At 45.2% G+C, this 23,194-nt stretch overlaps 5 protein-coding genes across 5 annotated transcripts; 3 read left to right on the top strand and 2 right to left on the bottom strand.

The window, feature by feature from the left end:
• Positions 1 to 552: 552 nt before the first annotated feature.
• PVX_090015 (trafficking protein particle complex subunit 3, putative) lies at positions 553 to 2,259 on the top strand. The gene is made up of 7 exons (XM_001615045.1): positions 553 to 751; positions 952 to 1,049; positions 1,181 to 1,280; positions 1,408 to 1,590; positions 1,704 to 1,787; positions 1,930 to 2,011; positions 2,180 to 2,259. The coding sequence occupies exons 1-6, from the start codon at positions 692 to 694 to the stop codon at positions 1,966 to 1,968; spliced, it is 564 nt and encodes a 187-aa protein (XP_001615095.1). The 5' UTR covers positions 553 to 691; the 3' UTR covers positions 1,969 to 2,011; positions 2,180 to 2,259.
• On the bottom strand, positions 2,156 to 3,271 carry PVX_090010 (hypothetical protein, conserved; the record flags this gene model as incomplete). The annotated part of the gene is made up of 3 exons (XM_001615044.1): positions 2,807 to 3,271; positions 2,479 to 2,608; positions 2,156 to 2,283 (listed from the first exon to the last, which is right to left on the bottom strand). The coding sequence occupies exons 1-3, from the start codon at positions 2,891 to 2,893 to the stop codon at positions 2,156 to 2,158; spliced, it is 345 nt and encodes a 114-aa protein (XP_001615094.1). The 5' UTR covers positions 2,894 to 3,271.
• An 8,013-nt stretch (positions 3,272 to 11,284) lies between these two features.
• PVX_090005 (hypothetical protein) lies at positions 11,285 to 14,603 on the top strand. The gene is made up of 2 exons (XM_001615043.1): positions 11,285 to 11,964; positions 12,384 to 14,603. Coding segments are annotated over exons 1-2 (2,136 nt in total). The 5' UTR covers positions 11,285 to 11,963; the 3' UTR covers positions 14,519 to 14,603.
• A 257-nt stretch (positions 14,604 to 14,860) lies between these two features.
• PVX_090000 (hypothetical protein, conserved) lies at positions 14,861 to 16,896 on the bottom strand. The gene has a single exon (XM_001615042.1). The coding sequence runs from the start codon at positions 16,383 to 16,385 to the stop codon at positions 15,081 to 15,083; it is 1,305 nt and encodes a 434-aa protein (XP_001615092.1). The 5' UTR covers positions 16,386 to 16,896; the 3' UTR covers positions 14,861 to 15,080.
• Positions 16,897 to 18,966: 2,070 nt separating this feature from the next.
• On the top strand, positions 18,967 to 22,671 carry PVX_089995 (hypothetical protein, conserved; the record flags this gene model as incomplete). Its single annotated transcript, XM_001615041.1, has 1 exon — positions 18,967 to 22,671. The coding sequence occupies one exon, from the start codon at positions 18,967 to 18,969 to the stop codon at positions 22,669 to 22,671; it is 3,705 nt and encodes a 1,234-aa protein (XP_001615091.1).
• Positions 22,672 to 23,194: the final 523 nt, after the last annotated feature.

The following is a 23,194-nucleotide window of genomic DNA, read 5'->3' as shown; positions in this document are numbered from 1 at the left end:
GCATCGGGTATGACTCTAAATGGACGCATTGGGCAGTTTGTCCTTACCCATTTGCGGCAACTCAACTTTGGTGCCGGTCGAAAGGAACGCTTCCTCTCTTCCTCTCTTCATCTGTTTGCCGCCCCTTTGGAAAAAGGAGTAACGAAGGAACAGCTCTGTTGCAGCTCAGTTACAGCTCAGTTACATCCGCAAGGGAGGGAGTGCCCTAGTTGGCCCTTTTATACTCAGCGCAGGTAGCGCCGAAGGGTGCTCCCACAATGGTTCGGTGAAAAGGCCCCACATGGAACGGCAAAATGGGACGGCAAAATGGGAGGCAAACTGGGGAATAACATCAGCAGAGGACATAACGCACACAGTGAGAATGACCGCTGGAGACTCCCCGTGGTGCTCACGGCCGTGCCCGGAGGCAATTCGAGAGGACACTTCAAAAGCACACGTGCGCTATCTTTGCAGGGGGGAACATTTTTCTGTTCATTCCCAGCAGCGCCGTTAACAGGGGCGTGAGGGCGCGGCGGGGCTGGCAAAAAATTATTAAAAAAAAAAAAAAAAAAAAAGGAAGCAAGCAAAAGCAAAATAAGGAAAAGCAACAAAAGGCAAACCAAACCGAACAGAACCTATGCGGTGTTACCAAAGCGGTATTACCAACACGTAGGCGCGAAAATTAAGCCGCCCTCCCGCGTTCCTCTCCAAAATGTCGAAAGATAAATACCAAAAGCAAGGAGATGCCATCTTTGCCAAGCTAGAAAAAGTGGTAGGTCTCCACGAAAGGGAAGATTTTCCGTTATGATCATTTTTCACCCCCCTGGGGAAGTTGCATACGGGAGGGGCTGAATACGCCTCGGTGAAATGGCTCCCCAAAATGGGAACGAACACCCCTACACACCTGACAGTCGTTTGTACCTTTCCATTTGCACCAAACGTCGGCAACACAATTCACCTCTCTTTTTGTAGAACTCAGAGCTGCTCTCCTTGACGTATGGCGCGCTTGTGAGTCAACTCTTAAAGGACCTCGAACTGGTGGAGGAAGTTAATGAGCAGTTGGAAAAAATGTAAGTGGGTCACCTCGACCATCTGCATAAACGCAAATGCGTCCAGCCAGTTTGCCTGCAGTGGGAAAGGGGTTAGCTAACGATCGTTGAGCAACGCTCATTTTGCATTATCACCTTTTTACTCCCCTTAGGGGAAACAACATAGGCATACGACTGATCGAGGAGTTCCTGGCAAAATCGGACATTTCGTTTTGTGAGGACTTCGAGGAGACCGTGGAGGTCATAGCTAAGGTGACCATGCAGAGGGGCAGCAATCAGTTAAGGCGAAGCGGGGGTGACCGCTTAACTTGAAGAGACCGCTCACCAAATGAGCGTTACACACCCTCACGCACTTTTCCGTGGCCCCCTCCCCATGCAGGTGGCATTCAAGATGTTCCTCGGCATAAGCGGGAACGTGTCCTGCGTAGACAAAGAGACGAATGTGTATTCCATAACCTTTGATCGAAACCCGCTAAGCGATTTTGTGGAGCTCCCCAAATCTCTGTCGTCCCTGAATTATTGCAGCCTGCTGTGCGGAGTCATCCGGGGCGCCCTCGAGCAGGTAGGCTCTCGCCGCGGCGAAAGAGAGGCGAAAGAGATGGAGATTTTTTTTTCATTTTTTTTCTTCCTTTTTTCTTCTTTGCCTTCACCTTTTCCCGTTCCTCCCCCCCGCAGATCCGCATAAAAGTGAACTGCTACTTTGTGAAGGACATGCTGAAGGGAGACGACTACTACGAGATTTACATTCAGCTGCTGGAGGTACGCGGGAGGAAGTTGCACGCGCGGTTTTTTGCCACACCTGTGGTGTATTGTAATTTTAAAATGTATTCCGCCAGTGGGCCCAAAGCTTTTCTCGCACAACTCCCCCGCCCCGCTTGCCTATTTTTTCCCCTTTTTCCAGGTTATGAAGGAAGAAATTTTAAATGACGAAGAGTCGTGAAAAGTTAACATGTGAGGAATTTAAAAAAAAAAAAAAATGATTGGTAAAATTTAGCACAAATTGGCCCCCATCATTGGAGAGGCAAAAATAGACTTCACTCATTTTGTTTCATAAGCATTTGCACAAAAAAAAAAAAAAAAAAAAAAAAAAAACTCTTCCCATGCGTTTCTTATGCGCTTCCCGTGCGCTACTTCTGCTGCGCGTTTTTTAGTTCCTCGTAGCAGCTGTCAAAGTAACCCTTTTTAATTTCCACCAACTTGATTATCTTAAACGGAATTAGGATGTCCCCGCAGTTACGTGTGTACGGTTGGCTGCCTTCGAAAGGGGGGGAAGGGGCGCATCAATCAGTGCGACTATCATTCCCAGATGTCCAGCACGAACAAATTTAACATGTTTGCACATGGGAGACACAGCGCAGTTTTAACGGCGTCTGTTTTGTGACGAACGTTCTCTCCCTCTATCTCCACATGCAGACCCATTCACGTGCGAATGGAGGCATCGCGCCCCTACCTGTGTAGCGCTCTTCGCAGTCGGTGAGAAATAAATTGTACTTGTCCACGTATGCCAGGGCGCCAAAAAACTCCCGGCTGTCATTCACCGTCACTTTGAAGTTTGGCCCATCGCAGTTGTTCATGATCATCTGCGGGGGGGGGAAATGGAAAAAAAAAAAAACGCACATTGGGTAGGGCTACACAAATAGGTGTAAACAAAACTCGCGTGAAAAGCATCCCCCAAGGGGAAACCCCAAATGACACAAATGTAAAGGAACGAAAAAACGCATCGACGGAGCAACGTCGTAGTGACCATTCATGGCCACTGCTACACTTGGCAGCTTTACCTCTAGCAGCTCCCTGGACGTTTCTGCATCCCCCTTCCCCTTTAGTAAATCACTTTTATTTTCGACAGGGGCTGATGAGAAGTTCATCTTTCCCAGTCGTCACTGTAACCGCAGTGGGTCGAACAAGCGAAAAGGATAAAAATTGGTCATGTCATTCCCGCTTTACCACCTTGCTAAGAGCGTTGGAGGGGGGAGGTTGGGACGAAAAAAAAAAAACAACCCAGTTAGCGTAAAAATGGCGAGATAATATCAATCATGTTGGAAAAAAAAAAAAAAAAAAAAAGAAAAAATTTCTTCCTCCTCACCTTTTCCACGGCATAATATTACATTACCACATCAGTGCGCACGCGTAAAGTTATGCAGCCGAGCTACGCAGTTTTGCGGTGCATAAGAAGATGCATACTCTCCTAGTGGCACACACCCCGAAAGGCTTATGGCTGAATGAAGAAGAATCATTCGTCACACGCTCCTTTTTATTGTCACTCGTTTTAACCTTTTGGAAGGACAGAGCGATTGGGTGAGGAAACCATTTTAATGGCCTGCGTGGAAGCTACGCACCATGGGAGAAAAAAAAAAAAAATCATTCCGTCCATCTTAAATTTTTATGATAAGAATGTTCTACAAAGGAGTATATACACCTTTTGCCATTGTGCTGTTGGCACATTTTCGGTGAAAGGGAAATTGCCCTAATGCGGAGTAGTGTCCTCCGCTGTTTTTATTTTATTTTTTCCACTTTCTCTTTGCTTTTCCCACCGCTCATCACTGCAGTTAAGCGTACCTCATTTTGGACACCCGCTTAACCAAACGTGCGTTCCCACTTGCAGTGTTCCCTTCCAACGACAGGCATATACACTGTGTTGTGCTCTTATAGAACAGCGGGTTGGCGCTAACACGGTACCCTCTACAGAAATGTGCGCATTAACGTGTGCAGCTGTGTGAAGGTCTGCATACTTATCAATGATACGCACCGTTATACTCCGGCTTGTACGTTCCATTTTTCACGTTTGAGCTGTCGCCCCCCATTTGAACTGCCAAATGTATGTGCGTGCAAACCTACCAATTGGTTCACTTCCACGGGGGAGGGGTGCACAGTATAACTCCTTAACGCGTCATTTTTTAATCTCCTTCTTTTTTTATATAAGCATGTGTATGCGGCCCACCTGGTTCCCCTTTTTGTAAAACGAAGCAGCGCAAGGAAGGAATGTTAAATATGATCATTACACACAGGTGAAGAAAAAAAAAAAATAAAAAAAAATTCCGGTCAACATTTCCATATTGTAATGATCAATCAATGCATGCTTATTGGTTTGGGTTTTTTTTCAAACCACTTAGTTGACGTACGCGAGTGGGTTCCTCTGCCTCACCCTTCATTTGAGTATGGGTGTATTGCACATGTGCATAATCGCATATGTGCGTACATGTACACACATGCGTGCGTCAGCTCGTTGCCTCTTCACTTGCTCGCGCTCCTTTTCTCCCCCTAGGCAGCCTACCTCTATCCATTTCGCCAAACAGAAGAGAAAAATATGAAAAAAAAGAAATGAAAAGATGAGAAAAAGTGAGAAAAGAAAAGAAACGAAGCATAACAAGAGTTACGCAGGAATAATGCCATTTTAACGATGTGCGTCATTCCGTTCGCAGGATTTTTACGTGTGTAAACGTGCGTTTATATAACCGTTGTCGCGTGTAAATGTGGCCTGCGAAATTTGCTATTGCATGAGTTGCGAAGGGTGCATTCGTTCGTTTGCTCCTTCGTTCGTTCGTTTGCTCATTCGTTTGTTCACCGCTCCCTTTGTGAGAAACATGCGTCATTTATAAAAGAGCAACGCATTTGTTGTGCTCACATGTGGTCCCTTTCTTTGGCCTACTCAAACCATTAAGCTCTTTTCGCTTGCGTTGTTATGTCTTAAAATATATCTTTCTTTTGACCACTAAAAAAAAAAATGTTCAACCCAGTTTTGGCAGTAATATTATGTAACTTTTTTTTTTTTTTTTTTTTTTCCCCTTGCACTTGGCATTTTTTTTTAAATAAATGATACTTGCATTTGCCGCTTTTTCATCCTTTTTGACAATTCGATATGCTATGAATTACACAAGAGTAGTGTCACTACAAGTGCGCAATTATCCACGCATAACACACATGTGCGTTTATAGAGCCTTGCGCGAGAGTCCCCCCTTTCTTGGCAATTTGCTAATGGGGGAAAAGTTCTGAGAAAGAGTACTACCCAGCAATGCCCGCTCAGTCGCGCACTGCAAATTGCACGTCGCAAATTGGAAATTGCAAATCGCGCATGCAAATTGGAAATTGGAAATTGCAAATTGCACATTACAAATCGCGCAGCAAATCCCAAATAGCCGCTCGCCCATGCGAACATAACACTTTTGAAAACGCACACCTCTGTGTACATATTGCCCCCCCTTGCTGCATTAAATCCGTTAAATGCACGCCTGGAAGAGTCCGCTGCGAAAGTACACGAATTGTGCCAACTGGACCAATTACGTGCGCCCCACGCGAACTGCACAAACTGTGCGAACAGGAAAGGATTTACACGCATACCTGCATTATGTAGAAACGCGCACCGAATCAGGCACACGGATGACAAGCGGATGCAAACCTGTGTGAAGCAAATTCGTGCAAACTTGTAAATCAGTTTCTCCCCCTAAATGAACGAATGCTTTCTTAATTGCGAAAGTGACACACGAATGGTTTTTGAATTGCCATCCCCCCCACACGTTTAGACATGTTTGGTGCATGTTATGTGAACACTCCCGCGGCTTCACCCCAGCAGAGGGTTATTTTTTGCTAATGGGTGTATAAACATATATACGTAAATGTACATGTATATGTAAATGTACATATATATGTATATACATATATATGTGTACAAAACGTTATGCGCGCCTTTTTAACTCACTGAATATGCTCACCCAGCTTGGCGAGTGACCTTGGGGCACCGCCTTTTTTTAAACCCACTTAATGTCTACTGTTACGCCGTATGCTATTCATGCATTGGCTTAAATTCTTCCTTTCTTTTTTTTTCTTCCTAACCGTTAATGTGTTTGGATAAATGTGCCCCCAAACGATTTTCCCCCCCGTGCTGTGCCTTTTTCGCTTAATGAGGGAAGACACTCCAAAAAGGCTGCTATGTACACGCGGAAAAGTACTTCTTTATAGCGCTTGTTCGCGGTTGGCAAAGCGACGTACGTGTTTTACCGCAACAGCACGGAGAGCCCCTTACGACTGCTCTGCCGTTTTATAAATTTTTTTTAACTTTACTCAATTATGACGCACGGTGGTCGTATTTGAAAAAAGCATTCGCCTATACTCGCTTCGTACCAACCACCCAACCCTTCCTTCTCATTTTTACACATGATCACATCGCACAGGAAGGCTATGATTGACCCCCTTTTCCAGCATGAGTGTACATATGCATACTGTGCAGTGAGCAAAAACTGCCTGAACAAGTCAGCTATACTTAGTTGTAACTAGCCAATTTATTAAAAAAAAAAAAAACAGCCAAAAGGTAATGTTACTTTATTGCTTATCGCCTTTTCGCGCATTCATTTATGTATCATACTTTTTCGTAACACCGTTAACCATCCAGCGCGCCCCTTCCGAGTTGTGGTTGCCCCCTTTCTCAAAATAGGCATAAATGCGACATAAGAGCAATTTAGGGGCATATATACTATCATATGCGCTATCATATATACATATACATACCTACATAAACACGAGTGGTGCCTGCGAGTAGCCGTGCCCAAGCGCGCGCGAACAATGTCTTGGTTTGCCCAACGAGCGAATGGTCACAAAAAAAATAAAAGTTCGCGTTCTACATCAGGATATACGCTGCTGTTGATTTGCGGAAAGCATGAAGTGACGAACGATTCACGCGCGTAATGCATGTTGGTTGGTTACTTTTCACCATGGCCTACTGAATGAGCGAGTCGTTAAGCGGTATGAACTGTTCGTGCTTTTTATTACCCCTATGAAACTTACATAACGTACGCAAAAACTTTTTAACTATACGGACGCGGATCGTACAATTTGGCGCATATGCTCGCGTGAAAAATACGCATTACATATTACTGTGCTGCTATTCCTATACATCGTTTTTTGAACTTAAGCGGAAGTTTTTTTTACAGGCTAGCTGTGCGCAAAGTAGTCGCCATATATAGTACGCCATGTACGTACGCAGTATGTCACGTATATATACGCAAACATGTACATATGTACGCAAACGTTTAGCATATATGTGAACATTTGTTCGTTCATGTAAAAAGTAAATTTACCCTAACGTGAATTTTTTTGGCACATAAAGAGCGCTGTACGTACGCAGTACTGCATATATGCATATATATACATATATATTATATATATATTATTATATATTATTATATATTATTATATATAGATATATACGCAATGTTAGCGTGGCGATTTCGCGGCGCCCGCGCGGCAATACGACCGTCCATATGAAAATATTTCATCATTTTGCCTGAACAAAAAAAAAAAAAAAGATGCAGTTAACTTTTTTTTTTTTTTCAGAGCAAAAAATTCATATTTGTTTATTTATTTTTTTTACTACAGCTTAGTTTAAAAAAAGTACAAACAGAAAAAAAAAAAAAAATAAAATAATTGCTATGTTATTGTTATATATGACTATTTACTAATTTCATTTTTGCTAAGAAAGATTTTTAATTGTATAATTTTTTTTTAAGTTAACATTTATGTCAATAATTTGCTGATAAAATTATACATATGAATGTATATATATATATATACATACGTAATATGTACATTTCCTGTGATAAACGGATTTAGCGAACGTACAAAATTGTATAATATACGTTTATACATTCACGTATATATGTATATGCGTATATGCATAAATGCGTATATGCGTATATTCGTATATGCGCGTAAATGTATAAGCGTATAAACGTACAGTGTAGCATATACGAAAAACGAAGAAAACGCAAAAGTTTGAGAGAATTTATTAATCAGAAACATTTTTTTAATCTTTTGTTTTTTTGTGTTTTTATTTGTATATATTATATGTTTATATTTTATAATGTATGTAACAAACATGTACTTATAATGCAATCGTTGCAATCTTGTATTTCGATCATTTATACGTACATGCACAAGTCACCCATTTTTAATCAATCAAGTTAATTATATAATACCCCCTCTCTTTTTTTTTTTTTTTTTTTTATCGTTAATCTGAGAGGGTTTTTATATGTAGAAAGGGAAAGCAATTCCTTTTTCATTTCCCTCGTTTTCCATATTCCCCCCGCCGACGAGCTTTAGCTCTACCGTTCTTTCCTCCCCCATCGTTGTTATTTTATAACTGCAATTGTTATATTATAATGATTATAATTCTTATTGTTCCCACGTTTGTATTATTATTGTAATTATTTTACTTATTTTACGTTATTTTTTGCCTCGCCACACCTGTTTGCGCAGGGGTGTATCACCTACATATCGATATATGTACTCTCGCGTGTGTCTATATGTGAGGAAGTACACCCCCACGCAACGCCATCAGTATAATTAATTTTTTTGCCCATTGTCACTTATGTGTGACGTGCAGAGTTGTCACATGTTTTTATGCCCCAACTGCATCTCATCGTTTAGGCAACCTTCTGTGTATGTTTACAATTACGCTCAGTAAGGCTATGCCGTACGTCTCCATGCGCTTATGTACTTATTAATTCTTACGCAAGTGAGACATATGATGATGTATATAGACGCGTACGCCCCCTAGCCACCCACCTATCAGCCAGTCTATCTACCTACCTATCTACCTATCTGTATTTTTTTTTTTTTTTTAAATAGCTAATTAAAAAAAAATTAGTTTTTTTTTTTCCTTTTTTTTGTACATTTTTCTTATCAAGGCGTGCAGAAGAAAGTTTTTTTACATTATGTGCATACCTGCATAGCAATCTCGTGACTGCTTTTTTTACGTTCGAGCGAGTTGCTGTGCATGTCTATATGCACATGTGAGTGTGCGTGCCCACGTGTAGAGCAAAGAATTGATTACTTTAGTTCTTTGTTATGTGCGCGTCTATGTGTTTGTATACACATATGTAATGTACGTGTTTACGACGCGCACTGCACGTTTTATTTGCTCTCTTCGCGAAGTTTGCACTGCGAAAAGGGAGAAGAAAAAAGCCACCCCCCTTTTTTTTTTTTTTTTTTTTTACCCACCCCCTTTTTTGTGTGAATTGAGGTTTTAAAAGAAAGCCCACGTAATAACGCGTTCGGAGTTGGCGGTCGTTAAAGCTGATATGTTTGCCACTTAATTTTTTTATTTTGTGGCCCGCATTAGCACTTGTGTGTAGACAAAATAGCATCTTTGGGTACGCACATGCGCGTGTGAAGAATAAACACATTTTGCGTTCCTTTTACACCAGCATATTTGAATGAACAGACGACGCGTTGTTGTGACGGATGTTTTTACATTAACGATCATTTTTTTTTTTTTTTTTAAACGTGAAAATCATTTCGTGAGAAAAAAAAAAAGCGCATACATATAGAGTTCACGTGTGCGTCTGCATTTGAGATTTATTTTTTGTGGTCGTGTGGAAGTCGTAAGGCTGTAGCTCGCAGTGTCCAGCTGGAGTGAACCGAACGGCTGTGAGGGTGAAGGCGCCAACCGTGTGTGGCCCCCGTGTTGCACAAGCTGCGTATGCGTGTATGTACGTACGCACGTATGTATGTACGCACGTATGTACGCTCGCACGTAGAGACGACTTCTCCCCCCCCGTCGCATACCCACACATACGTAGGCCAAAATGACAATCTCAGTACTTAAGCATAGTGGTGCCCCCTGTGTGAGAAGTAAACAAGTGATTGTTTCAACCTAGCATTTATTTATGTGTGTGAGACATGAGTCAACCTACGCCGTAGTTACAATTCGCGGGTGAAGGGAAAAAACAAACAAAAAACAGTGCAAAAAACAGTGCAAAAAAACAATGCAAAACAAACAAATAAAACAAACAAACAAACAAATAAATAAACAAACAAACAAACAAACAAATAAATAAATAAAACCTTTTAGCGTGTGACCCTTTGGCAGATATATTATTATACCATGGATTGCTGAGTGGATATATTTTATTTCTGAGAGTTGCTAAACAAAAGGCCCACGAAGAAAAAGGAAAAAAAACATACATAATTGCTAAGTGCATGAGTACATAAATACATTCATAAGTGCATACATACATAAGTACATACGTACGTAAGTACATACACGACATATGCGTATACTTACGCAGTGAATACCTTCACAGAGTGCATACATATATTACATATGCCAACCTAGCAAACGACTGAACGAGCACACGTTACTTACAGTTTGCATTCCCCCATGTGAGTCACCATAATGCCACCCCCCCTACTCATTTTGAACCACTCGAAAGAGCAGATTGAGCAGTAAAAGCATATTTTGAGAGATACATTATTTTTTTCGTAATCATCAAGTGAATTAACTGTGCCACAGTTTGCCAAAAAAAAAAAAAAAAAAAAAAAAAAACGAACGATACATCTTATACTTATACATGTGCATAGATGTGTACATTCATTTGTAGCATCTGAACTGTGTGATTAACACGCCAAGGCACGGATACACCTTCGCACGCGCGTTTGTTTACTCGCATATTTAGGCGCGGAAGTTGTGCCGGAGCGTGAGCTGAGTTTTTTCCATTTCGTGTGAATAAGTGAGAAGTAAAATAAGCAAATAAAATAACAAAGCAGCCGCAATCGCAACCGCAATCGCAACCGCAGCCGCAACCGCAACCGCAACCGCTTTGCAGCGCGCTGAGTGTGTGACGGAAAATGACCCCCCCCGCGCAGCGCAGCGGAGAAGCGACTTGACGTGCACGCCGTGAGAGCAGCGCAGAACCCACGCACCTCGCGCCCTGGGGGGTCACTGCCTATATACATATGCGTTTACATACATACGTACATATACGTATACACATATACATATACGTTTACATATATATGTACACGCTGCTGGAACGCTTCCCTTGCACACAAAAAGGGAACATAGAACTTTTGTTTATTAACGAAGCGAAGGTTCCCACCACGGGGTGTTTCCTTTTTTTTTTTTTTTTTTTTTTTCAACCACCCGTGTGTAATGCATACATGTTTACATAGTGCCCATTTTTATTTTACTATTTAAATGTTTCATTTTTTTTTTTTAAATGGGATAAAGCGTTGACAAGCTTATCTAAGAAAAGAGCCTCTACGATTTTATGAGCATCGCGAAGGGAAAAGAGAGTCAAAATAAAAGAAAAAAAAAAAAAAAAAAAAACCTTTTACATGAGTGTTTCGTTTGCGTATACCATATCCACGCCTGCCCTGCTGCATTCACTTTTTTTGTTTCATTTCGTTTATACAGTGCGAGTTTATACCTGCACGTGAGTGAGCCCATTTTGTGCAGGAGCAAATCGCAGGGTGAGGAGTTGCTTCTACGTACCCCTTCGCAGTTGTGCAACTTGCAGGGGGAGAGCGCTCTTCTATTTTTTTACTACTTCCCTACAAGTGTATTTGCGTGAGTAGTTACAAGTAAAGGAGTTTAAGCCACCATCTTTGGGAGCTGCGCAGAGATTGAATGCATGCCTACATGGGTGCACTCCACATATGCATGTACATATACATTTACATTTGTGTGTTGTCTGCCCGTCGGCGCTCACTCTGTGGCAACCCACGCAGGTGTGGCAAGTGACTCCACGATAAGTACGCATCATACCCCTGGTGCAAGCGCGCGCGCGGTATGTGTTGTACCCCGTTCGTGAGTTTCAACGCACCCTTTATTTACCATTTTTTTGTTTTTTTTTTTTTTTTTTCGCCCTTTGTTTTTAAATAAATTTTAATAATTAAACTTTAATAATTAAGTCATTTTGAAGACGACGGGAGGAGGAGAACTCGAAGGAGAACTCGAAGGAGAAGAAGAAGCAGAAGCAGAAGAAGAAGCAGAAGCAGAAGAAGAACGCGAAGGAGAAGAACGCGGATGCACATTTTTTAAAGTGAAGTTCGAGGCCACACTTGTGGAGTTTGTTTCCCCCCCTATCCCTTTTTTTATTCTCAACCCCAAGTGTGTGCGCATCGCATTCGCGTGGACCGCGCCTATCCACTCATCAAGCAATCAGTTACGCACCAGCCAGGAGGACCTCTCACCAATCACCTCTCAATCAATTTCGTTGCCTATTTATTGTACGCACAAACGCGACTATTGGAGAGGAGCCAATCAGTGCCCCGTTAACCCCACGCCGGAAGAGGACATCCAAACGGGAAAAAAAAACCAAAAAAAACTAGCTAAACAGAGCAAAAAAATAGCAAAACAGAGCAAAAAAAATAGCAGAACGAAAAAGCAGCCAGCCACCATGGTAGACGTGTACAAGAAGCCAAAGAACATGTCCATAGGGATGTACTACGGAAAGGACTACGTCGGCAGGAGGAGAAATAATAACTACTACGGGTACAGCAATAAGTACAGGGGGTATAACTACTACTACAAGCTGCACAATTATAGGAAGGGGAACCACTACGAGGCGCAGCAGGGGGAAGTGGCAGCGCAGCATAAGGAGGAGGTTCCTGTAGGCGACCCCGCGAAGGAGGCCAACGGGCCAGGCAAAGTAGAAGGAAAAGAAGAAGGAAAAGCAGAAGGAAAGGCAGAAAGCAAAACGGAAGGCAAGAAGCGAAAGGCAGAGAAGGAAACGGAAAAGGACGAAGTCGAAAGCAGAGACAAGAAAAAGGAAACCGGCAGGAAAAAGTGCATCATAAAAATACTTAAGAGACCAATCGAGGCGGCGAGCAACGAAGAAGGAAAGGGCAAGGGCGCAATGGAGGAAGCGGAGCAGAAGGAGCAGCAAAAGGAGTCGCCGAAGGAGCCGCAAAAGGAGCAGCAGAAAAAGAAGAAGAAGGAGAAGGCAAAAGAAAATGAGCGGGAAGGCGCCAAAGATTGCGTCGAACAAAAGATCAAAAAGAAAAAGGAAGGCGAAGGTGCCAGCGGGAAGGCCAAAAAGGTGAAGGACGGGTTCAAATTTACGTCCACGCAGGAGCTGTTTAATTTGCTGCTGAAGGATGTTAAGAATAACTCCCATGATGAGGAGGAGGAGGAGGAGGAGGAGGAGGAGGAGAAGGAGGAGATGGCGAAGCCGGCGGAGAAGAAAGGCGCCACCACGAGTGTCGATCCCGCGAAAGGACCCTCAGAAGGCCCCAAAATGGAGAGCGAAAATGAAAATGCGAAGAAAATTACCAAAAGGAGCAAACCAGATTTGTCTAAGAAAGGTGCCACGAGCGCAGCGGGGGTGAAGGAGAATCAACCCGCCCGTAACGACGACCCGGCTCAGCAGAATAACCATGAAGAGGAAAAAGCTGCAAAGGAAAGTGAACCGGGGAAGAGCATCAAGGGAAAGGAAGCAAGCAATAGTGGTGACGCACCAAAGAGCGATAAAATAACCGAAGCAGAGGAAAAATGCCCCAATGGTGCCAGCAAGAATGGCGGTGCTGCCCAATCGACGAAGGTTACAGGTGCCAGTGGGCACGTTAAAGAAAGCGCCAGTACGGTAAAGGCAAAAGAAAGCAGCAATGCAGTAAAGGGGAAGAAGGGCCTGGCCTGCGGAAGCAATAAGTACTACTACCAAATGAACCTCGGAAGCAACATCAGCAGGGGGAGAAAAATTATAAAAATGATGAGGAATGCCGAAAATGGGAAATATTATTACCCTGGTAGCAGGAAGGACCTAGCTGCAGGTGCCGATGGCTACGCAGGAGGAGTTGCAGGGCATTATGTGAAGTACGCCACGTCCAAATATCCTAATTTTACAACCAGCTGCAGTTTGCTAAACCACGCGACGAAGATGGAGCTGTGCAAACACAACAGTTTGAATAGCAGCCTGCTTAACAACTTGAGCGGTGGCATGTGTGCCGGGCAAAGGAATGAGGACTGTAGGAGGGCAGGCAAGAAGGAGGAGGAAGAGGGGTTCTTCGCCGTGCCTATATATATGAGGTCCCCCAAGCCGGAGCAGATCCCCATACCGGTGTACCTGTCGGGGGGGGCCGACCAGGTGCCGGCGCAGGAGCGAGCGCAAGAGGTGCTGGGCGTGCAGGCGACCGGCGAAGCGGCCAACGAAGCGGCCAACGAAGCGGTCATCGAAGCGGTTAACGAAGCGGTTAACGAAGCGGGCATCGAAACGACCAACGAAGCGACCGCCGAGGCGCCCCCCCAAACGGCGAACCTGCAGGGCAGGAAGTCCAAAGGCAAGGGCCAACCCAAAAGCGCAAAGGGAGCGCCGAACGGAAATGCACACAATAATAGGGAGAGCCAGAACGCGCAAAACTTTACGAAGAAAAACGTAGAAAAAAAAAAAAAAAACAAAGCCTTCCTGAACAAGAACTACATGATGCCGTTTAACCAGGAGCAACAGAGCCATGCCAACAAACATAGCTACGACTTTTTGAATGCAGGAAATGTGAAGAGCAGCAACAAAGTGTATAATGTGCACTCTTTGCACGCGTCCTATGTGAAAGGCGCGAACTACAACGGCTGCAACCTGCACGGGAGCGGCAGCGGGAAGAACGTCAAAATGGAAAAGTATTTTCACAACAAGAGGTACAAAGTTAAGGCGTACCTGAGCGACAACAACCAGAGGAGCAAAAATTTGAACCCCCTCAAGGAGGTGAAGATTGCAGTGTACTGACGGGGAGTAGCGGGGAGAGAGAAGAAGAGGGACCGACCTCTCCGTGCGCAGTTGTGCGCGCCGTTATGCCTTCCCTCTCTCCTTGCATATTCGCGACGATGGCAGCGTAGACGGCTCGCCCCCACTGGGCCTACACGTCCGTATGCGCCACGTTATTACCACGTTACCATGTTCTACTTTTTTTTTTTTTTTTTTTTTTTTTTCCATTTTGTTAACGCTTACGCGGCGTAGCTGAGAAAGACTCGACCGAACAGGAGGCCTATAAAATAGGGCGTTCGCCCACCGCGGCGACGCAAGCGCGTTCAACGGAGCGAAGCAGACACTGGGCGGACAGCCCAAGTGGAGCATGTACACTACTTACAATGCATACGTGTGCGTTCGCGCAGCGTGTTTCTAAGTTGGCAAAGGGGAAAAAAAAAGGAGTGGGTGCGTGCACCTAGGGAAGGGGAGAGGTGAAAGCATCCAACGAAAGGGAGAAGTTAGCACACCTTGCGAAGGAGCAGGTGAATGCACCTAAGGTGGGGCAACGGCGGGCAGGCAGAACTGAAAGGGTCACCGCTCCCTACTTGCCCTGCATGGGCCTCGAGCGCGACGTGGTGATGTCCAGGATTTTCTGCACATTGTTTATGTACTTGGTAATTTGCGCGTTGAGGATTTCCCAGTGGGCCTCGTCGAAGTGCCTCAAGATGGTGGTCTTCATTTGAACGCTTTTATTTATCTGGTCGATCTTGGCGTCTATAACTCCACTTCCAATAGCAGCCACGAGGATTTTCTCAATTTTTAAAGTGCTGATGTTTAGCTTTTCTGAGATGTACTGGATGTTTTGCACTTTGGTTTCTTTAAAAAGGGAGATGATGGAGAGAAGGTAGATTTTATTTTCCGCAACTTCCAAGTCGATGCTATATTTGGAAAAGAACTCCTCCCCGTAGTTATTTTTAAACGCTAGAAATTCATGAATACTATATTGGTAAAATATGGTAAGTAGGTGGAAAATGGGTTGGTGCTCAGGAATGTTCTGCAGGTTTTGAATAGCATCTAATGTTAGCAGCTGGTGAAAGTAAATATTATTATTCAAGTTAATAGCATCTGCAATAAGTTCTACACTCGCATTGACGGTGGTGGGGTGGTTCAACACTTCAGGTGCTTCCTTCTGGAAGTAATACACGTGTTTGTTTAGATGCTTAAAGGATTCTTCATACTTTTTCAGCTTCTTCAACTCTTGGGCGATGATCAAATAGATTTGCCTCTTTTCCCTGGAGCTGATGTTCCACTCCTTAATCCACTGGTCAATGAATTTTATGTAGGGGAGAATAAAATGGAAAATATTATTTTGAGAGGAAAACTGCAAAATGGCAATGAAGGTTGGAAACCTAAAGGAGAAGTTAACGCTGAAGGAGTTATACAGTAGCTGCAAAATTTTTAACCTCAATTCGGGGAACACATTAAAATTTTTAATGGCCATAATAAAGTTGTTCGTCGCATTGTTCAAATCTTCGACGGTCTTAAATTCTAATTGCAAAATGGATATGAGGATTACAAAGTATTCTTCCACTTCTCTGTAGAACTCATTAAACGTTTTCACGCTTTCCTTATTATCAATTATAACTTTTATTTTGTTATTTTTCTTCGTCTCCACTAGGGTCTCGAACACGAGGTCGCTCGCCGATAGGAGTAGGGAGAAAATTTCCGATCGGTTGTTGCTCTCCGAGTCCTTGTCCTGCTTCTGGTAAATGTTCAGGAACTTCTTGAAGAAGACTTCGTACTCCTGGATGTTCTTCTGCTTCAGGATCCCCAGGATCCAGTCCCCGATCGTCACGGCCGTCACCGTCCCCGACAGGTCGTGCGTCAGCTGGATGTACACCGACATGGTGATTAGCGGTGGGGTGGCGGGGGAGCGGCTGGCAACGTTAGCGAGTTGGCCTTTTCGCTTCTACAGGCTTCGCTTCTTCACCGCTTCGCTTCCTCACCGCTTCACCTCTGTGGTGAACCCTCCAAGCGGCGCGGAGAACAAGCCTTCCTCCTGCCCGTACGCTCACCAGCGCAACAGATTATCTGGAAAAAAAAAAAATTCACCAGCGCGCCTCCGCAACGAATGTAAAATAATATGCCGCGCGTTATACGTGGGGGTGGGCCTTCCTATTTATTAAAAAAGCAACTGAGCTGCGGATAAAATTTCTTCTCATCTCGCGTCACCCGAACTGAACGTATGTTTTACCAAACGAGGTGGCTTCGCTGCAACGCACGCGTATGCTATTGGGATTGCAACTGCGATCGCGATTGTGCCTATGCCGCTGCGATGTCAACGTGTTTTTTTTTGCTACAATTGATCCTGCGCAGGGTTGGAAAGAATTGCGCCTCTCTGTTCTTTTTCTTTGCTTAAAAAAAAAAAAAAGGCCCTTTGGGTATTTCATTTTTTTTGACTTTATTTCCCCTTTTTATTTTGGCATATATCACCTCCCCACGTTTCAAAACGTTCCCCTTTGCCAAATTGGTGCAGTCGAAGGGGGGTAAGAGGAACGGGGCGAGCAATGACGCGCACTGGGGCAAGGCGCAAAAAAGGGGTGAGCGAGCAGCCAGGCATATACCTACTCACCCATCAACAGTGCATACATATGAGCGCGGCAAAAATTACTCCTATTATTTTTAATCGCTGCAAAAATTTGATGTGCTCTTTGGCAAGATGCGAGGTCCGCATGAAGAGGCAACTAGCCCCTCCCCCCTCATTATCGTGCCAACGCGTACGTTTTTTTTTTTGTTGCCCCCCATTTAAAATTTTTCCCCAATCTTACATTTTATCATTTGCCCTTTTTTCATTTTCCCATTTCTCACTTCCCCTTTTGGTGAAGTGCAAGTTGCTCACCTCGCACAGTCAGAATAGAATCCGAAGAAGGGGCCCTCGGCGCCACTCATCGTGCATAGCGTATGCGGCGACGTTTCACGCAGACCCAGCTTCGCTTTCGTCGCGCGGGGAGTGGTCTCCTAAGCAAAAGGCACTCCCTTTTGTCGTTCGCAATTCATTTTTGCAGTGTATTTATTTTTTTTTTTTTATGTGCCATGTTTACCCCCCTAGTGTTCTCCTTTCCTGTAGTGTAATTCTACACGCCAGTGCTAATAAGCGGCAGAAGGCGAAGGCACCTGCCGAGACAAGTCTTCGTACCTATGTGCGTAGGGGAATGCCCACCGGTACCCGCTCCCATCCCAGGCGGCGCCACCACGTGGACCAAATTGAAAAGCACACTCATCGGGGGGTCATCCCATTTGAATAGCTTCTCTCACGGCATTATTTAGTGTTTCTTTTTTTGCACATGTGAGTACGTTTGAAGAGGGATTTTCTCCCCCCGTCGTCGTCTCAACAGGAGGAGCCCATTTTGTTACACTGTCGAGGGGGCGCCGAGCAATGCGCGCAGACGAGGCACCACGAGATGGTCCACGTCACCACGAGATGGTCCACATCACCGTGAGATGGTGTACATGTCTACCAAGGCGCGCATCGAACCGCTTCACCTCGCCCACGTGTTAGTGCCTCCTTCCACCCACGTTATTTCCCCCCCTTTGTGTTATTTCTGCACCCTACGTTAAGTACGCGAAATGTGTGCACATCAACAGGGAAGCGATAGGGAAGAAAAAAAAAAAAGGAAGTGAAGAGAGGGCGAACGGAAGGAGATATTCAAATTAGCACTTCCCCCCCGCGTAATTCGCTGTAGGGGCGTCCCCCCCCATTTTGTTTGCCCCCTCTAAATCTCCACCTCTGCCATTTTGAATGTTTAGCTTCGCAGGAAGAAACGCACCTGCGCGAGTGCCTATTGAGGAATGCACTTCCCCGTGGCATTTTTTCTTTTTCGCATTAAAGTAGACCCCTTTTTACATTGGCTACGCATTTTGCGTGTACCCATTTAACTGCTCATTTGTTTGTTTGTTTGTTTTGCTCCTTTTCCCCGTGCGTGCACTCAGATGAGAACACGCAAGAGGGAGGATACGCTTCGTTAAAAATTTACGCCGCTGTGGGGGAGAAACGCGTATACACGCAGTGTACGGGGTAGTGCGAATAGGAGTCCCCTAGTAGGGCGTACGTAAGAGGGGTGACATCCTGCCTGTCTATGTGTGCACACTTGTAGTGCAGTCCCTTTGACTTTTTTTTTTTTTTTTTTTTTTTTTTCGTATCCCCCTGTGAAGTTTTTTTTTTTTTTTATCACGCAGCAGAGGCGTATGTGTAGCTGTGGATAACTTAGCGGAGGAATGTAAACGGGATTGTTTCTCCTGAACAGGGGGAATTCCTACACAGTGTTTTTTTTTTATTAAGTGCAGCTACAACTGTGTGCCTGCGCGAGGCAGTTATACCTGACTGGGTTGGCCGCTGAAACTGCGAGGGGGTCACCCAGCAGGTTTTTCTTCCCCGTGAGCACGTCCCACTTCACCATCACCGCATCGCCACCGCCACCCCCCCCACGATGGAGAACGGGCTGTACTGGAAGCTGAAGAGCGAGTGCCTGCCGCTGGACGTGAGCAAGCAGCTGGAGGAGAACGACCTGGAGGGGCTGCTGAACTACGAGGGGCTGCTGCAGGAGATAAAGGCGGAGAACTACGAGTTGGTGAATTTCCTCTCGAAAGAGGAAAATTTAAAAAAAATAATCAAGTACATCACAGAGGAATCCGAAGATAAAGGTAACTACGACAGATCGTATAAGTTCCCCTACAAGTGCCACCAAATAATAAATGCAGAGAATAAGCTAATCACAGATTCGCTTGTCTATAACGACAAGTTGATGAAGCTCTTCTGGAGTTTCGTTTTGAAGAAAAACCAACTGAATGAGGTGTTATCTGGCTACTTTAGCAGGTGTGCCATAACGATATATAATAAAAATACAACAGATGTGGTAAACTTTTTGAAGAGGAAAAAGGAGCTTTACTTAAAAGGATTCCTCTATCATTTCTACTCGAGAAATATAACTGAGCTGTTTAAGGTGCTGCTCTTTGTGAAGATGCCATACCTTTGCGTATTCGATAATAAGGATATCATGTATTTCATTTTGAGCAACCTGAATGGCAATTTTTCAAATGAAATGTTTATAATTTGTGATCGGGAGGACAACATCACCTGTCTGATTAGAGACATCTTTGTTAGAAAAGCAGACATTTATTATTTTAATTATTTTCTTATAGACTTATCTTCTCAATTGTCCTTTTCTTATTTAATAAAATGCGTTTTTTCCGAGTGCCCCTACACCATATCTGCTGCCATAACGATCATATCAGATTTGCTACACTACACCGTTTTGGGGAAATCTTATAACACCATAGATTTTTATGAGTGCCTTGAGTTGTATACGAAAGAACAAGACCAGAAGAGCAAGCAGCTTAAACAGATGGAGGAGTGTAAGTACATGAGGAAGAAGAAGAAGAAGAAGAGGAAGTCCAATAGGGTCATTGATGAGGAGGCCGTTTATAACTCCTCCAAAGCTCACGCTAGTTGCGTTAACCAGGTGAGGGATTCCGAGCAGATACTCATGGGCGGTTCGTGTAACGTGTATGACCAGTATGGGGTTACTGGGCCATCCGCTGGTATCCCCCCTGTGGGGATGGCAGCCGGGTTTGCCCCCCCTCCCAGGAATTACCCCCATGGGGAGACGCCTCCAGATGTGGACAACCCAGAGGAGGAGGAAAAGAGAGAAATTGAGAAGAGCGAGTTGGCTAGTGAGAAGAAGAGCGAATTGGAGAGGGACACGGGGGGTAATCTGGTGGGTAGGGAGCCAGGAAAGGTCCCCACAAACGTGGGCCCCAACCCAGGTGAAGAATTCTCTGCAGATATGTACACAGATAGGCAGCCAAACCGTGTGAATAAAAAGATAAAGGAGGAAATGCAGACAGTTGGGGTAACCCCGCAGGGGGGGAGCGACCGGGAGAAGAGCAACACGATGCATGGTGTGGCGGAGGAGCTAAGCCAGGCAGGGGAAGACGCCCCCTTCGGTGTGCAATTTGGGTTACACGCAGAGGGGCAGCTCCCGCATGGCGAGGATCCCGCTGGAGGGGGGATTTTCCAGAGCGGGGGGCTCCCAACGGGGGGGGAAAACGGGACAATGGGTGGAGGAGACATCCCGAATGGGAGCGGTAGAAGCCGTTCAGGGGGCCTCCTGCGAGTGGGCGAGAATGACCAAGGGGAGGCTCAAAAGGGGGAAAGCGGTGAGGACGCCCAAAATGGTGAGGACGCCCAAAATGGCGAAGACACCCATAACGGTGAGGACGCCCAAACGGCCGAGTCCCTTCTCGCGCAGCAGCACGCCGTTTCGTACTACTACTCATGCGGGGGGGGCGGCCAGGAGGGGGACCCCGAGTTTGTAATGGGTGCCAACCAGAGGAACGAGCGAGCGCAGCTCTCCAATATGCACACGTATGGCAGTAGCGCCCATAGCGCGGATGGAAGGAACAACGGATTAGCAAAATACGCAAAGGAGGCAAAAAACGAGCGGAACAGTGACAATGAAAATTGCTTCTCCTACGGATCGGATGCATCCTCCTCCGATTCTTCAGATGATGAACATTACGAGCATCTAAAAAAAATAAAATTTGAAGATGTCCTAAATAGAATGAAACGAATCGCTAGCAACCGAGTGCACGTGAAGGAGGACGGCGAGGGCGGAAGCATCAGCAGTGGGAGAAATCCACTGAGTCGCACCCAAAGTAATGAAAAGAAAAAAATAAAAGAAGATATCTTTGGAATTGAATCAAACAGCTGTGCGGATAAACACCTCAGCGGAAGTGCCAATGCAAGTGCAAATGCAAATGCAAATGAAGAACCAAACTTTCAAATCTTCGAAATGGAAAAGGAAGGAGAGATAAACATCCCCCTGAATAAGTGGGTACAGTATCTGGAGAATGGGACCTTCATAGATATATGCTTTTTTGGCTATATAAAAGACATTATGAGATTGTATATAAAAAATATAAACAAAAATAAAAGCAAAAACATGCTGGGGTTTACCACCTTGGAGATTATACAGTTGATAAAGACTCTCATAAAGACAAAGTCTAAGAATATTCTCACCGAAATTATTGATGAGGGCTTTTTTGACATCTCCATTGATATCTTCTTCAAGTATAAGTGGAATAACCTGTTGCACATTTCTGTGTGTGATTTGATGCAGACCATCATTTTTAAGGAAAATGAGTACTCCTACCTTCTCTACTACATTTTAGCGTTAACGACATTTCTGCCCAAATGTCTGCGCTACTTCGACGCTGTTAGACGATGTAGAAATATTAAAAATAAAAAAAGGAGAAAAAAAATCGAGAGCTTAATAGATTGTGGGTATAAGGCACACCTACTTCATATTTGCCAAATTTTGAGCAACAAATCGTTGGAAATAAAGTGGCTTTCGAACTTCCTTGTCACCGTCTCGGGGTGGAATGATATCATCATTGAGGAGCTAAACCACTACTCCTTATACTTTAACGATGTGAATTATGGGGATGAGAAACGCGCGGAGGAGGCCGACCATGGGGAGATAATCTCCAACGGGTTGTGCAACCAGGCGGACAACTCCATGACGCACCACCACTTGAATAACGTCGGGGGGACCGGGGGGGCCGGTCGGGAGAACCTCATCAGCGGTGATGCAGGTGGGAACGCAGACCGGTGCCTGAACAGAAATTACCACTACGATGAGGAGGAGGAGGAGGAGGAAGACGAGGAGGACCAGCAGGGAAGCGGCAATGGTGGCAACGGGGGCAGCCGCGGCAATGTCAATAGCGCCGCTTTGCAGGGCGAGCAGCGCGAACCCAGGTCGGGCAGCCACGACGGGAGTGAAAATTGCTTTAACAACTACTCCAACGTAATAGACATCCTCTTCGATGAGCACAAAACGGATTACATGAAATACGAGGATGAGTACCACGAGAGTAGCCCCAACTATGGGTTACCTTCCAATTGCGAATTTGGAAGTCTCGATCCGCATGGAGAGGATATGAACAGGCTGGATGACAGCTACGGCAAGCAGGGCGAATACGGCCTGGGGAGCTACAAGGGAGGGTACGAAGGGCAGGAGGGGCACCACCAAGAGGGGCATCCCGAAGGCGACCCATTTGCCAACCCCGCCAACAGCTACCTGTTCGACCGGGGCGACGGCAACCCGAACCGCGGCGACGACCACCCCGAGTGAAGAGCGGCGCGTTGGGCAACTCGGAGGGGTAGCGCCGCCCCTCGCGCAAGCGCACACGTGCATGTACATACGTACGTACGTACGTATGTGTGTGTGTATGTGTGCAGGCGTGGCTTGTCCGAATAAAGCGCCTACTTGGGAACGACCGGGCGCCCCGCTGTGGTGTGCAGGTTGAGCCACTCACGTAGAACTATTCACGTTGAGCTGCACACCCTGAGATGTGCATGCCGAGGCACATCCCCGCGCTTTGCACCGCCAGCAGATGGGGTGGCCAGCCCAGTTGACGAAACAGGTCCGCATTGTCACCTCGGAAAACGAAATTTACGAAAGGCCACAGAGACAACCCCCCCATGTTGAAGTGGACACATGGGGCCATTTCCCGTGCAGCACATTTGCATGCATTCTGTTTGTGAAGTTTCATTCCACCCCCAAATGGCTCCCCCTCTCTCTCTCTTATTTTTTTAATGTGCCTCACGGGGAGATTATCTCACAAACGTAGGTCCTTCATTTTATCGCTGCACTT

The sequence above is a fragment of the Plasmodium vivax genome, chromosome 5 (assembly GCF_000002415.2).
Source record: "Plasmodium vivax chromosome 5, whole genome shotgun sequence".
NCBI classification, from domain to species: Eukaryota; Apicomplexa; class Aconoidasida; order Haemosporida; family Plasmodiidae; genus Plasmodium; species Plasmodium vivax.
Note: the sequence above shows the minus strand (reverse complement) of the source record. Positions and strands in the feature narration are given on the sequence as shown.